Source organism: Meriones unguiculatus, chromosome 14, assembly GCF_030254825.1.
Source record: "Meriones unguiculatus strain TT.TT164.6M chromosome 14, Bangor_MerUng_6.1, whole genome shotgun sequence".
NCBI lineage: Eukaryota > Metazoa > Chordata > Mammalia > Rodentia > Muridae > Meriones > Meriones unguiculatus.
The window spans coordinates 44,405,695-44,422,517 of record NC_083361.1 but is presented as its reverse complement, the minus strand read 5'-3'; the positions used below and the strand labels follow the sequence as shown (position 1 = coordinate 44,422,517).

Genomic DNA, 16,823 nt, shown 5'->3' with positions numbered 1-16,823 from the left:
GCGTCCAGGGTGGTGTTAGCAGTGTTAGAGCATGCCAGGCCGGATTCTGGTCAGCACTGTCTCTTACCACTGAAATTTATCAAGTGAGTGTAGAAGAATGACTCTCGATGAAATTTTTCTATGTCCAATATGGTGGGCCCCTCAAGGCTACTTCTCAAGGTTTTCTTGGAACCACTTTTGTCTGCAATGAGGGACTCTAGCATAGTTCTCACCATGTAAAGCTGTATTATCCAAAGAGATATTTGTAGGGAAAAAAATATAAATGGTACATTAGTTACATCAAATGGGAAAGTCTATAGGAGAAGAACTGCTCCGCTACATCTCAACTGAGTCCCATGCCCACAATCAGCCTGCCATAGACAGGCTGTCCAGAGGGCCTGGGTATCCACATAGCCAAGATGCTGCTTCTTAGGATGAACTCTGTATAGAGGAGCAGCTCACCTCCGTGCCATAAGCATCAACAAGAAAAACAAACAATGTCTTACCACCAAAGGTTAAAAGAGGTGGATAGGTGTACGACTGCCTCAGAAACGCGTTTACCACATGCAAGAGCCTTTCCATGCCCAGAGACTTGAGCTGCCTCAGCAGCTCGGCAGAGTTCAAGGACTCAGCCATAGTGCGCACCAGGTAGAGCTAGACATGGACAGACAGGGAAGGAGAAGCGGGAGAGAGCCGTTAGTCACATGATGCACAGGTCTGGGTGGGGGCACAGGGACAGGCAAATGGAATGGAAGAGCGAAAGGCAGTGATATGCCTCACACAGACCCCAAGAATGGCCAAGAGCCTTTCTCTTGATCTTCAAGAGGTTCCGTACAGACCCAGCCATGTGTGCTTTGTTGGTACCTTTCTACAGGAGTGATAGAGATTATGAAGCCTCTAAGAGAGACATGTAAGAAGGACAGGTTCCAAAGCAGAGGAGCATATAAAACGGAGTGTGAGTCAGTGAGAAGCATCTCAAGGAAGGCCTACATACATTGGAAGAGAAAGCAGCAACAGTGGCTTTAGACCATGACATATGAAAGCAACATTTCATTTTCAGAAACACTCAACTTACAGATTCAACATGAAAATTACAATTGTAACATTTAAACATTGATAGAGAAACACGGACGTGCTGGTACATGTCTGCAATTCTAGGAGGCTGAAACTGGAAGCTGAGTTTGAAGCTCACCCTGAGCTATACAGTGAGTACCAGGCCAGCCACAGCTATAAGAGCCTGTCTTTACAAACACGAAAGTGGTGCTGGGGGTGGTGGAACACCCTATAATCCCAGCACCCAGACAGTGAAGGCTGTACAATCAGAGGTTTGAGGCCAGACTAGGTTACATGAGACCCTGTCTCCAAAAAACCAAAAAGGAAACAGTATAACTATGGAAATGGAGGCATGTATTTCACAGACAGAAGTAGAAAGGGCAGCAAAAGACTTCTGCAGTTAAATGAACAAACCAGATACTCACAGGAATGTCTCAGTTAAGGTTTCAAATTCAGTTGGCCAGAGCATAGGAGAAGAGAAAAAAAGCCTCAGGCACAAGAGGATCTGCCCGAGCAGAGAAAGCAACCACTACCTCAGTCCTGCCTTGTCTGCGCCCCCTTAGCCCAGTTCTAGGAGAAAGATGAGAACCTGTGTGCTGGAGGGTCCCACAGCACGGCGTGGCACCTTGATGTCAAAGCCACTCTTAGGGTCCTTCTCGCCGCGCAGGGCTGGGTCGTTGAAGGGTTCGTGCCCAGTCTCCCAGTCACATACAGTCTTCCTGATGGCCTGCAGGACACTAAACAACCGCATCGAGTCATCAGACTGGGGTTTCTACAATCACAGCATCTCTTCACCTAACAAACTGCCAACGCACAAGGAAAATCCTGGCTGAAGTAACATGGAAGAGTCTGGTTCATATGAAACTTACAAAAGCAGAGCGCATCCTTTAACGTGCTGAATGTTCCCAAAAGACTTACCTCAGATGTAGCCTGCTCCAGTCACCCAGGAAACAAGGTTTAACTTCGTGAACACAGCCAGGTGGTCAAGCCAGGGCAGGGAGAAGAGAACTCTCCAAAGCCCACCCCGACAGCAGGGCTCTACCTGGCCGTGGCCAATCATTCTAAGTGAGGAATGTGAAGCCATCACACAGCTCAGGAGACTGGACATGTGCCTACACTCACTGGAAATTTAACCCACTGCTAACAGGCTGTACTTAATTGTATTCCATCCAAAGGTGTGGTACAAGGTCTGGAGACATCTTATAGTGACTCTGGTCACCTCTATTGGAATATTTTGGATAAAACCCAGAGTACAGTATACATTCTGTAGACTCTCTGGCTGGTGGGACAAGTCTGGCTGTTGTCTATATCCAATGTATCTCCAACAAAAGTGTCTTTTATCTGAAATGCTGGAACCCGTAGAATTTAGGATTTCACATCTGAGGTTGGGAAAATAAATTTTCTCAGGGGACAAGATACAAGTCTAAACAGGATAATAATTTGTTTTACATACAAGTTATACATATAGCCAGATGGCAATTTTATATAATATTTTGAATAATTTTGCATATAAAATTATCTAATATAGGATGTAATTTTCTACTATGGCATCACATTGTCATTTGTAAAGTTTTGGATTTATAAGATTCAGTAGTAGGCGTATGTCTAGTATGTGCAAGGATCCATGTTGATCCCTAACCTCACACACACATGCATGTGTTTACATGTGTCCACATGCGCTAGCCCGCCCTCCCTCCCTCTCCCGAGACTCTTAGAGCACTAGAATGTACACACAGTACAAAATTTTGTTATTGCTAAAAACCATATCACCTTAGGTAACAAGCATACCAACCACAAAGGAACTCTGGTGGGTTTCATCTGCACATGTTTCTTTTTAAGTCACTTTATATAAAAAGCCCACATTAGAAACCCTCAAGATGTCCAAGTTTGACAATTTTTGCCAGACTTGTAGGACAATCTAAAAGTCAACTGCTACAGATGACATATTTGGGGGAGGGAGAAGAATGTGGGGCCTATACCCCTGAATGCTTGGTGACTGGAATATTCTCTTGACCCTGCGTCTCCATACTCCTTAATGCTCAGTAGTAAGCTATTTACTGTTGACAAGGTTATTAACAGGCCCCACCACATTCTAGGTAAAAAATATGAGTAGGAGCCAAAGATAAATGTACTGAGCCTACTTTGGAAAGCGTGACATTCCGTCTGTCTGAATCTAAGCTTCATCCATTGCTTTGGGGCTGTGAGGGAGAGGTGTGGGAGGCTGACCTCTGGATGACGTTCTTTTTCTTCTTGATGGCCTGTCTCAGCGGTTCCCTGAGGGTCACCTGGGAGAAGTCTTGAAGTGCAGCATAAACGGTGTGCCTGATGGCATGATTGAACACACTCTCCATCCTGCCCATCAGCACCTGCAGGCCTTTGATCATGGCGATCACCTGTAAGGACACAGTTTTCAGTGCCTGAAGGGGGACAGTGGACAGTCCTTCATTGCCTCGGGGATCTCTTTCTCACACACAAACCTTCTCCTGGCTTCCCTCCTTTCCACTACAGAGCTTCCCTCTAACACCACCTTATTCCCCAGAGCACAAGACTAGGTGTTCTCTGAGGCTACCTGGAACTGACCTCATCTCATCTGACCATGCGTACCCTGAGGGCAGCAGAACATCTGACTCAGGAACACTGTCTATCACGTCCATCCCTGATGGACTTCAGATGAGGACGTAAACGCTCAAACATGAAAGGAATCAGAAAGGGGAAAAGATACACGAGCTTGTATATTAATTCCCACTTGTTAAACAACAATGGGACGCTGACTTAAGGGCCCTGAAGAAAAGGAAGCCAACTGCTTGGATTCTGACTTTGTGATAGCTCCATAGGTGTTACTATACATTTCCCTCAAGTCACATGTAGGGTTTCCATGTGTTCATGATAGAGAATGATTTTTTTTAAAGATATATTTATTTATATATATGAATATTCTATGTGCATGTATGTTTGCATGCCGGAAGAGGGCATCAGATCTCATTAGAGATGGTTGTGAGCCCCATGTAAGTACTGGAAATTGAGCTTAGAACCTCTGGAAGAGAGTCAGAGCTCTTAATCCCTGAGCCATCACTCCACCCTACTGGAGAACTAATTGATGAATTTATATTGCTGTTTTGATTAAAACTGAATAAAAAAACCTGAAAACTTTTACTTTTAAGAAGTGTATAGGTCAATGGCTAGAGAGATGGCTCAGCAGTTAAGAGCACTGCCTGCTTTCACAGAGACCCTGGGTTCAATTCCCGGCACTCACATTTTTTTAAGCAAAAAAGACCAAGTAACACGTAAAGGAAGAGCCATTAGAATTGCACTTGAGTTCTCAATGTAGACTAATAAAAGCCAGAAGGGAAGAAAGCAAGCTAGAAGGAGGATCCTGGGTAAGATGATCAATCCTCACTCAGAAAGGCAAATGGAATGGATATTGGAAGGAGAAAACAGGAAATAAGTCAGGAGCCTACCATGGAGGGCCTCTGAAAGACTCTACCCAGCATTGTATAAAAGCAGATAATAACCAAACTTTGGGCAGAATGCAGGGAATCTTAGGAAAGAAGGAGGAGATAGTAAGACCTGGAGAGGACAGGAGCTCCAAAAGCATAGAAATAGAACCAAAATATCTGGGTACAGGGGTCTTTTCTGAGACTGATACTCCAACCAAGGACCGTTCATGGATATAACCTAGAACCCCTGCTCAGATGTAGCCCATGGTAGCTCAGTATCCAAGTGGGTACCCTAGTAAGGGGAACAGGGGACTGTCTCTGACCTGAACTCAGTGGCTAGCTCTTTGACCACCTCCCCTGGATGAGGGAGCAGCCTTGCCAGGCCACAGAGGAGGACAACGCAGCCAGTTCAGATGAGACCAGATAAACTAGGGTCAGATGGAAGGGGAAGAGGACCTCCCCTATCCATGGACTTGGAGAGGGGCACAGGAGATGAGGGAGGGAGAGTGGGATTGGGAGGGGAGGAAGGAGGAGGCTACAGCTGGGATACAGAGTGAATAAAATGTAATTAATATAAAAAATAAAAATTTATTTAAAAAAAAGCCAGAAGGGCCTAGACAAATGCGTCACAGACTTGAAGAGACCAGAGATGTCAGCTCAGACTACTATAGCCAGCAAAATTTCCAATCACCATAAAGGAGAAAATAAGATATTCCATGATAAATCAAATTTAAACAGCCCTACAGAAGGTGCTAGAGAGAAAACTCCAACCTAAGGAGGTTAACTGAACACATGAAAACACAGGGGAATGAATAATGTTACAGAAGCAAAATCAAAAGGTAAATACATGCACGCACACACACACACACACACCACCACCACCACCAAACAACGGCAGCAGCAGCAACAGGAACTTAGAATCATTGCTCGTTGATAACTCTCAATATAAATGTTCTCAATTCCAAAATAAAAAGACACAGACTAACAAAATGGATGTAAAAACAGGATCCATCCTTCTTCTGTATCTGAGCAACACTCCCCAAAATAAAGAACAGATGCTAGGGAAAAGGGTTGGAAAAAGACTTTCCAAGCAAATGCACCTAAGAAGACTTCAAACGAAAACTGATCAAAAGAGATAGGGAAGGACGCTACATATGCATCAAAGGAAAAATCCACCATGATGTGTCAATTCTTAACATATATGCTCCAAACACAGGGGCACTCAAGTAACACTACTACAGCTTAAATCACACATTGTCCCTCACATACTTCAATACCCTACTCTCACCAATGCACAGGTCATCCAGACAAAACTAAACAGAGAAATGCTGGAGATAAGCCACCTTATAAACCAAATGAACCTAACAGATATTTACAGAACATTTCACCCAAACACTAAGGAATATACCTTCTACTCTGCACCTCTATTGATGAAATAGAATAAACTTAAATCCTCACACTGACAAGAAACTGATTTTCAACAATTAATAAGGTGCCAAAACAGCTGAATGGGAAAAGGATACCTTTCCATTAAACACTGGGACAACTGGATGTTCACATGCAAAATAATAAAGTTGGGGGTCCTTTACAGTCAGAGTCAGCAAAGCTTGGGTTGATTATGTCCTTGTATATTACAAAAGGACTGTGGCTGGAGAGATGGCTCAGTACAGGGAGATCCTTGCAGAGGACCTGCATTTCCAGCTTTCATGTCAGGTGGCTCCAAGGGAACCAAAGACCCCTTCTGATTACACAGACAAACCCCTTACACACACATGTGGCAGTCACTCACAAGAAATATACACAGAAATAAGAATGTTATAATAATTTAATAATAGTAATAATTAAAAATAAATCTTCAAATAAATACAAGTAAAGCTTCAAGAAAGAAAGGTCTACCTATTGGTCACTAAGCTGATGAGGTACTTCACTAAGTCCTAAGCAAATCATTAGGTAATTTAATCCAGGAATAAATATAAAGATAGCATAGTGTAATCAAGATGATTTGGTGAAAAAAATATATAAGGGTAGTTTAACAATCAAAAACAAAAACTTGTATACAGACTCTATAAAGAGCTCTTAAAAATCAATAATAAATCAATTAAAAAATAGTAAGGATTCTGTCTTCTCACTTCTGGTCACAAGCTCTCACAGAGGGGCTGGCTACCCTAGTCTGACGGGCTGTCAATGCACACCTAAGAAATTAACAGCCACTCTTGCCCTCTGACAGACGCAGTGGGCTGCCCACCACACAAGCAATGGCATCACATGACACTGTGCCCTCGAGAGGCAGCAATGTGAGCTGCACAGAGGAATACAGGAAGCGGGTATTCTCACCTCCACCAGGGCAAACTTCTCCTCAGTGGTGTAGTTGTAACGTGTGGCCCGCTCATACTCCTCAGCATTGTCGGGGCAGTCCTTGTTGGAGTACTTGTCCGTTGGATGTACAAGCTTCCAGGAATACTGACGCAGTCAAAAAGAGCAAAGACATTCCAGACTGAAATCAAAACACTTGATTTCGGACTGACAAAACTACGGCTGAATCCAACAGGCGGTGAGTCTTTAAGCATATACTGCTTTCTGAATCTCTCTCTCACACACATACACACAATCTCCAAAAAATCAGCACATACTCAGTCATATAAGCAAAGCTTAAGAACTAACCCAGGCAAAATGTCCAAATTACTGTATGCTGAATAGTAAAACTTTAGGCTACTTGTATTTAAAATGAAAATGTGCCTTTCAAACAACCATGTACTTACTCTTCAAAATAAATAATTTTTATATGACTAAAATAATCTTTTAAAAGAAAAAAGTATGCAATTTATAGTTCTTTACATTTTTATACATTACCAGAAACATTTTACTAACCCTTAAGACACTAATGGTTACAACTTCAAAGAGTAAAATGTTGCACAAAAGAGAAGAATGAGGGCTCGTGAGGTGGTAAAGGCACTTGCCACCGAGCCTGAAGACCAGAGTTTGATTGCTGGTAAATGGTCTTGTCATTGCAAGTTGTCCTATAACCCACCCTGTACCCCCAGTTTCATTGATCTCTGAGAAAACGGGTCCTTTTTACGACACTGACAAGTTCTGAGGACAAGCTCTCCTAAGCAATCAGGAGTGTCCAACGTAGTTACTCAAATTTCCAAATACAAGAATGCCACGCCTACCACTTCCATGACATGAGCACTCCACTGCGACAGAAGCTGCAGGCCCTGCAGAGCCAAGTCGAAGAGCTTCCGGTACTCAGCATCTGTCTTCTGGGCTTCCTGGCGGCCAGACCCTGTGACTACCTAGGGCACATAGGCAAAGGCGTTAAAAGACCCCATCCGGCTTCCCTCCGCACTCACTGCTGTGCCACACAGCTCTCTGGGCAGGCCATTACCCCTGCCCAGCTGAACTCCTGAACTCTCTCAGGAGACCTATTAACACGAGGGCTGCATGAGAGGTCACTGAAGACCCTGCTCCTCCCCTCAGGTTACTGAGTTCAGTCATATCTAACTATCTGTAAGCCATCCACATTACTGCAAGGATCCAAGTTAAACTCATCAGTACATGAAACTAGACTTGAATAAATTTGATTCTTTGGTTTGCCATTAGTGTACTACCTAGAATAGACACTTGTTCATCTCCCCCAGGAAAGCTCACATAGCATCAGAAATTCTACTCTAGAAACCGATTTCAAAGTCACATATGCATAGACATATAAAACGAGCAGAGTCTGAACATGCTCCTGCTACGTAGCTGCGACTGACGTGAACTCACTCCCAGTGTGCACCTACTTCCTCGGCGCTGCGGTTACAAGTTTGTACGACTTTCATCTTTTGTCGTTCTTGTCTTGTTTGCCTGGTGTTGGACACGGGGCTCACACACGCTGATACTCTAGTGTTGAACTATAAGCTCAGTCCTGAATAGACCTTTGTACAAAAGTGATATTCAACTGTCCAATGAATACATGAAAAGGTGCTCATCGGTATCAGTCAGAGGACGACTGGAATCCAAACCCACTGAGACCTGGCTGTGCTCTGATCTAAGTCACGTCACAATGTTAGAGACAGTGTTTTTTCAGACCGTGCCTCATCTAATAGACTTCATTTTACAAGCGGCATCTGGCTCTGCTGTGAGTGCAAACACAGTAACAGGTTGATTCAGACACTTGGTAGGCACAAAAGTCTGTACAGCCATGCACACAAAGAACACACGGATAAATAACTGATTTCCTAAAAGTAAAAAGGGGGCCATCCCATTAACTTGTCAAACCATAAGAAAACCATATGAATACACGAGCAGACCAAAATCATAGGAGAACCAGGTCTGAGAACTTATCTGAGCACAACAGACCAAGGAAAGAATTTACTCCCTCACCTAGATTCCATAAAGAGGTGGATACAGATGCCGTGGGAATGGCCTGCATAGGCCTATCACCTGACCACCCAGTCTGTGTGTCAAGAGACGGTCAACTGTCCCAGGGCCTTCAGCTCAGCTTGGTCCTACGGTTAACACAGCTTACTCACCCCTCCCTCCCATCCATTTATCTGTCCATCTGGAACTGCTACCTCTTCATCAACCTGGACCTTAAAGCCCTCTGGACCTTCCAGCCCTCTGGCTCTGTACTCTCCATGGTCCTGAACTTTGCTTCTACAACTTGACTCAGCCCCAAGGCTCAGCTCAAACCTGTGACCTCAAACATTATCTGAGCCTCCAGTTGACCTCAAACATTATCTGAGCCCAAGTGAGCCCTGCACATCTCCATTAGCCTTGGGACTGCCTCCAGTCAGGCTTCCTTTCCTGAAACTACTTCAACTCCAGTGCAGCCTCTTTTATCCTTCCTAGCCATTCTTTAACCTACAGTATTTATGTGTAAATGTATATTGAGATACAGTGACTATCTGATTTGTAATATATGATCTGGGAGTTAATATTAGCAAACTAAGATCAGAATTTAAAAAACCACAGCTATCAAGGACTTTGAAACGTCACAGCAAAATGATTTCTATGAAACCAAAAATTCGTGAATGTATCATTATTCAATAAATTCTAACACTGAATGATGACACAAACATGTTCATCTATGCTCCTGATATAGCACACTCATGGTAAAACCACAACTAGAAACCACGTGAGATTCCAACAATCAGGCTCAAAAATAAAAAGATTGGTGTGGTGGTACATGCATGCAGGAATCCCAGCATTCAAAAGGCTGAGGGTTCATGTCTACCCACAAACAAAAACCCTTATCATCTTCTTATAAAGATATTAAACCAGGCAGTGGTGGTACATGCTTTTAATCCTAGCACTTGGGAGGCAGAGACAGGTAGATCTCTGTGAGTTCAAGGCCAGCCTTGTCTATAGAGTGAGTTCTACGACACCCAGGGCTACACAGAGAAACCCTGTCTTGAAAACAAAACAAAAACACAAACAAAAAAAGATACTATCACAGAATCTAGGAAGACAGGAAATGAATGCTGTAAAATGCATTGAACTGTTGCTCTCCATTCCTCCAGATGTTCATACTGTCTACAAGTTTCCTATTAACTCCTTTCATAAGCCCAGCCTGGAGCCATGTGGAGCTAGATCCACCATTCATTTCTACACGGCGGCTGGACTCACTGCAGGAATGGCGGTGTGGCGGTGTGGCGGCACCTCTTCCCTGGGGAACTATCCCAATCCCTTTATAGGCTGTATCCTGAGAACAGCAGACAAACGGAGACGTTTGGAGAAGCAGGCTTTTTCAGTCACTTAGGTTCCACGGCTAGTGCTATGAATCTTGCAGTGTGTATGGCCAGGAAGCACCTGTGTTAAAAGTCCTCCTCTGAACCTGAATAACCGACCAGTTCCCAAAACCAGACTAAGACCTGCATTCCTCCCAGTCAATCTCACATACACACAAGGTGTGACTGCATTACAGCCTTGACACCACCACCAGGCCTACTAAGATTAGAAGTAGCTTCCCGGCTCCTCCTAACCAGACCCTCCCAAAGGCTGCCTTCCTGCCTATCCCACAAGCCAAGTGGCCATCTGGGTAGCTAAAAGAATCTGAGTGTCCAAAAGAAGGTCACGGCAACCTGACTGCAGAACTGTAAAGAATGATAAAGACCCCATTTCTGTGGGCACTCATCTTTCTAACTCAGCTCTAAGACCACACTTCCCAGAGGACACCTACTAAGGAACTAGGAATTAAATAGATCCCTGAGAAGCCAATAAAGGTACCACAAACTGATAGCCCAGCCTTCCTAACTTGAGATGAAGACCTAGCAGAGAGCCAAAGGGCTGACAGGCTTTTGATCCACTAGCAAGGTCCTCGATAGGCAGACCCATCCAACAAGTTCAAGGCTGGACCAGAACCCATTTACCGAATGCTGTGGGTGTATCAGTTTCCCTTTATTTAAACTGACCAACTCTAAATAGGGGAAGAAAATTCTCCCCATTTCAGCACACCAAGAACCCTTAAAATCTTTACCCCTTGAAGAGAAACCAACTCCAGAGTCTGTCCTCTGCTTTCTAGGGAATCTTTCTGTGTGCCTTGCTGTTGTGTATGTATATTCATCTTTAATAAAATAGTGTTTTCTACTGGCTGATTATGTCTGAGATTTCCCCTGATACTACCTGTTGTTCTTGCTTTTTCCTGACTTTTAATTCTTTAGCCGACAAAAAAAAAAAAAAATGAACCCAATTGAGACCAACAGAGGATATCCCCTGTACCAACCGAGAGGCTCCGGTTATTTTAGGCCTTGGGACTGACTTCCCTACTAAAAATGACAAGGCCCACAGCTCAGAAACCTCTCGTTTGCCCATCCAGCTTCTATTTCTCCATCCTTTTCTTGATTTTTCTTTTGGAATCCCTATCAGGATTTTCCCCCCACCCCCTCTCCTGCTCCTACCCCATTCCCCTCCTCCCTCCAAGCCCAGCTATATACGTGATGGGCAAGTGTTCTCCCCACCCCAACATTCCCACTGTTTTCCTGATGCAAAGCTATATTTAATGCATCTGAGTAGATACAGACAAAGCTAACTGCACTGATTACTCAATTATGGGGGTTTTGTTTTTTTTAAGTATTTAGGTTTGGGTTTGGAAGATCTTCCCCTATTTAGGTTTGTTCAATTTAAAGAAATGAACTTTTAAAATTTGACATGAATGTTAATATTTGAGTACGAGAGAATAAAAGCAAGGCGTGGGTGTCTGTGTGGTTCAGAGTGCTGCCTAAACGGTGCAGTGGGTGTGTACCTCGCTGTTGCTGTAGCGTGCCAGTTCGGAGATGAAGCGCATATGGTCTTCACGGATCTGGATCATCTGCTCACAGATGTTGTACTGTGGGCTGCTGCTTGAGGATGTGCAGGTCCACCTGGGCATGGAGAGAAAGCCTGCGTGACCCAAGGCACCAGCACAGTGCCTAGAAACAGCCTTAGCTGCACTGTTTGTGGTGCCAGGACCATTCAATGAGTTTTACATTTTCAGTTTTTAGGGTTTTGCTTGCTTGCTTTCATTTTTCAAGATAGGGTTTCTCTGTGTAGCCTTGGCTGTCCTGGACTCTCTTTGCAGGCCAGGCTGGCCTCTAACTCACAGAAAACCACCTGCCTCTTCTTCCTCAGTGCTGGTATTACAGGCGTGTACCACTGTACCCAGTTAAGTTTTACATTTTCAAAAGAGTCGTTTAAGGGATAGTTGACAGGAACCATCTGAGGCCTATAAAAGCTGAAAGATGTACTGCATAGCTTTAACTAGGAGAGGTTTGCCGAACCCCTGAGGGAGAAATATAAATATAAATGTAAATATAAATCAGAGCTAAGTGGTAAATACAGGTTGGGTATTTGCGCTAAGGATTTGAGCACTCAAATCAGTAAAAACACCTGAGCTATTCAATGGGCTATGTGAAATGTACAATAAGTCAGACTGTATACATATAAAAGTTGTAATGATGAGCTACAGAATCCTGCAGGTGAGATTATTCTCCACACACAAACAGTAAGTACTTCAGGACCTGTGGGCCACGATGTCTCTGCCACATCTGTTACAGTCAGCATCCTTTTTTTTTTTAACCGTTTCCATTAAAAAGCATTTAAGACCACTAGTCTCAGCTCTAGGGACTTACAAACAGGTTGGATTGGTTTAGCCCTCAGGTGACAATTCTGTAAACTCTATTAATATACATGCAGAGCCCCTCTCTTTCCTGGGTTGTCAACCAACTGGGTCCGGAAAAGTATTTTAATATTCACAACTAGTACTGTACGGTAGAAATCTTGGGAATGATAAAAGTATTTTAAGTCTGTACCGTCCAACATCTAGTCACTGGGCACTGAACATTCAAAACGTGGTTAGCTTTACTAAGGAAATTAAAATGTTTAGCAATTTATCAATGAATTCAAACATGAACAGCCACATCTGGCAAGGGCAACCATACAGGACATTTGTTTCCACACCTGTAGGAATATCAGAGTAATGACTTTAGATAAGTAAACACACACTATGGAAGAGCCGAAGCCATGTACGAAGAAGCGGGGGAAGCTTATTCACTTCCTACCGGGACTTATTCTCTTCATAGTGAGCGCTGGTCTTGATGTATCTCGCCAGCTCTATCTGCATATCTCCAAAGAGTGGAACCACTTGCAGCTGCTGTATGTTCACGTAACAAAAAGAGAAAGTGTTACAATGTACAGCCAGCCACCAAATAAATAGCTACACGGAAAATAACTAACATTAACTATTAGCTTAGGTTGAATCAGCTATAAATCATTCAGCATGTAAATATTGTCTTTGGAAAGAAAATACAAATTAAGAAACTACACATTAGAAAATATGTTTAAAAACAGCCTACACCCACAGCTGCATTTTTATGTATTTGTAATAAAGACTTAGAAGATGAAAATTTATAGGCAAACAGTTTACAACAAAGCCAGATACTCATGAACAAAACATTTGTAAAACCTCAAAGCAAAAATGTATAAAAAAAAAATCTATAAAAATTCTAGAGAAAATTCTCAGTGGATGGAATAATTTATCATGTTTATGTATTAGAAGGCCCAATAGTTTTGGGGGATTTTTGTTTGTTTGTTTTTTTATTTGTTTGTTTTACTTTTTTGTATAAAGTACAAAATCCAAGATCATGACATGACTGTTCCATGGTATGGTTAATGGAAATTTTTTTGATTGTAGATATGAGAGAAAAAGAACAGTCAGAGTCATCTGGAAGAATCCAGAGCAGAGAGAGAAAAGGGCAGAGTGGACATGGCTCGAGCTATCTCTGCAAAAAAAGGAGGAATAGCAGAGGATAGAGAATAGAGAAAACATAGTGAGAAACAGGAGCAGAACAGAGAGACGGGGTTAGAGAGAGGGAGAACAAAGACAGGGAGAGCTTGAGCACATCAAAAATAGCAGGGTTATAAGGAAAATGAGTAGCTGCAGGCAGAGAAGCCCAGGAGCTAGACAGAGTTTACGGTAGGGAGATGGTGGGAAGAGCTAAAATGCTAGCATGAACTTTGAACTATATAACAGGTACTTGTGATACTGAGGGAGCCTGGAAGCCAGCATGAACATTAGTATGCTGATAGGTACCACACTGATAGCCATCTGTCCCTTCCGCCTTTTGGAATTTGGGAAATGGAGTTTCATTTGAACCTGATAGTTTTTGTTAAGTTTATTCTTTGTGGTTATTGTTGCTAGGGATCTACTACAAAGCTATACTCCAGCCCGGACCTATATTTAGGAACTACCAATCAATGTTTCAGTAGGAAAATGCTTTGTTTCTAAACCAGCAAACCAGTTCTAAAACGTATCTCCAGCTTCTCTTTCCACCCAGGCATATGGAGCTCCAAGCTTGGGTGTTAACCAATTCCACTTGGATTGTAAGGACTAAACTGCCTCCTGGAAGTTTACCTTCAATACTGACTGCCTGGGTTATAAAGGTCAGACATTCTTGTGGACAATCCACAAGAAGCCCTGTACAATCTTTTTATGGATATTTGTTAAATATGCTGGGCAAGACATCTAGTTTTAGCCAGGTATTGACTAAAAAAAACATGAGGTGACTATCAGATGGCTCTGATCAAAGCTCCATGAACCACAGAAGGACTTATCGAGGGTCTCAGAGTACACCTAACAGCCACCAACCAGAAATGGCCAGAGCAACCTCCTTAAGATGCTATTGTTTTGGATGATTGCTTTTTCTGATTTACAAAGCAATAATCAAACACTCTAAACCTATGTAACCACTAAAAATAAAAATCAAGCAACAACCCAGTGTCTTAACCAATTCTTCGTCGAATCTTAGGAATGGACAATGTTTAAAGCTCATCCACATTACATAATCAACTGGCAGCTGGCACTGAAAAACTATTCAGAGCTGTGTGAATTGCGTAACTGATTGTCCTACATGCACTACTTTATTTAAAAAATAATATCCATGGAAAGGGAGGATGGGGAGTATACAATGTATACCTGTATAAAAACTTAAAAAAGAAATTACCTTTAAAAATGTTAGCTAATAGTTAATATGTAGTTCAAAAGAAAATCTATGTGTGTCTAACATAAATTACACACCTACAGTTTTTTTTTATTAGTACTAGACTTCAAAAACATAATCTCCTGTTACTGCATGCAACCTTGAGCTCCATCTCTGCAGGGGTTTCTCTGTAATTAAACAAGTTATAATTATATGGAAAAATCCAGAGCTACTGACTACTAAGCTGCACTGAAATTTCCTAATAAAATGTCTCTAGACAAGAAGAATGAGAAGAGAAGCAAAGGGACACTAAATTTATCTGTAATTTAGTCATTCCAGCTGGCAGTAAGGAGACACTGGTCAAATGCACATAAGAACTTTGAAACTGAGCTAGATCATTGTTACTGAAAGACATATAGTCACAAGCCTTTTTCTTCCTGGATCTGGCAGACATATTTCATTTATTTGAATGGTTCTAGCACAAAATAAAAATAAGCAAATCTATAAGCTTGCCCAACAGGCTCCCTGAAGAATACGTTTCAAAGAGAAGGTTGGACATATGCAGCCAGATGTAAAAGAGAAGAAATCTTATGAGTCCATATCTACATTATGGACTCAGGCAAAACCAAGGCAAGGAGCAGGAAAGGGAAAGCAGCCACCTTTTCAGAGGAGAGATTAAGTCTCAAGACCCTCTCTTGCCTTACTACATCCTGATTTGCATCACAATCACTCACAGATTCACTGGGCAAAAACTCAAAGCATATATCAATAAATAACATTTATTATCAATGCTAAGAACTAAGCAAAAATCTTTGTCAAAAAATTTTACATGTTTAAATTCATTTGTATATAAACACACACACACACGTGTGTGTGTGTGTATAAACCTATGTACAGATATTTAAAACTCACCTTGAAATATTTGTCTATTTTGGATAAATTTATTCTTTTCTTGGCATCTAGTTTGTAGATGTTACTGACACTCCCATCCATCAAATACAGACCAAATCCCATGACCTGAAAAGTCACAAAATGATGCAATATAACATTTAGAGCTGTGAATTTACCCACACAGATGCACACTGCCAAAGATGGTAACTCTGAAATCACAAATTACTCTTTTTTTAAATGGTGTTACAAATTAGAGGTATTCTTTCACATAAAACTTTTTTTCTTGTATATGTCATCTCTGGTGGCTACTTCAGCTTCCTCCCTAGACAATGAAGTATCAATGCCTGCTGAGCAGGGTACAGGGCAGGACTCAATGTTGGCAACTGCACAAGAGAATTAGAAGATGGCTCCTCAATAATGCCATAAGTTCCATTCTTAGAGAATAACTTCATACCTACTAAGTCTAGGTGCCAGAAATAAAGCAGTCCCCAGAGTATGAACAAGAATCGGCAAATGTTCACGCAATATTTAATACCTGGAATGACTCATGGTCAGATGCAGTAGTTACCCAGCTCACAGCAAGTGTGACAGTGTGTGTTAAGTTGTATAGGTTTTAAGGTTTTATTGTGATTTAATACGTTATTCCAAGTCTGGTGCTTTGAACACATTTTTTTTCCGTTTACTGAAATTAGGTTACAAAGGATAACTTGGTTTCCAGACTAGTTGCTAAAAGACAAAGCAGCACTGACTAGCCTAACCTGAGTATCAAGACTTTTGCAGAACTGTGCTATCCCAAACACATTCAACATAAGTACTAAACTTGACTGACGTTAACTGACAAATTCAATCTGGTAACAGCCAGGTACACAACCCCAATGCACCCTAGTAACATGACCAGGGCCTTCTGCATCAGCCAACACAGTCATAGTCATGATGTTTCGCTGTCATGGACCACCCATCACCTCATGGTGCTCTGACAAGGATGTGTCACAAACTGGGACAGCAGGCATATTCAGCAGACAGCACC

At 42.3% G+C, this 16,823-nt stretch overlaps 1 protein-coding gene across 2 annotated transcripts in view; it reads right to left on the bottom strand.

Moving 5' to 3' along the window:
- The window catches only part of Cyfip1 (cytoplasmic FMR1 interacting protein 1), a 79,259-nt gene that overhangs the window by 26,797 nt on the left and 35,639 nt on the right, over positions 1–16,823 (bottom strand). The window contains exons 9-16 of one of the 2 annotated variants that reach the window (XM_021652631.2): positions 15,818–15,922; positions 12,989–13,080; positions 11,695–11,812; positions 7,640–7,762; positions 6,804–6,929; positions 3,259–3,425; positions 1,622–1,769; positions 68–221 (exon numbers count right to left, since the gene is read on the bottom strand). In XM_021652631.2, coding sequence (XP_021508306.1) covers positions 68–221; positions 1,622–1,769; positions 3,259–3,425; positions 6,804–6,929; positions 7,640–7,762; positions 11,695–11,812; positions 12,989–13,080; positions 15,818–15,922 — 1,033 coding nt within the window. Of the gene's footprint in view, positions 1–67; positions 222–485; positions 634–1,621; positions 1,770–3,258; positions 3,426–6,803; positions 6,930–7,639; positions 7,763–11,694; positions 11,813–12,988; positions 13,081–15,817; positions 15,923–16,823 lie in introns of both variants that reach the window. The other variant, XM_021652633.2, reaches the window with a different exon arrangement.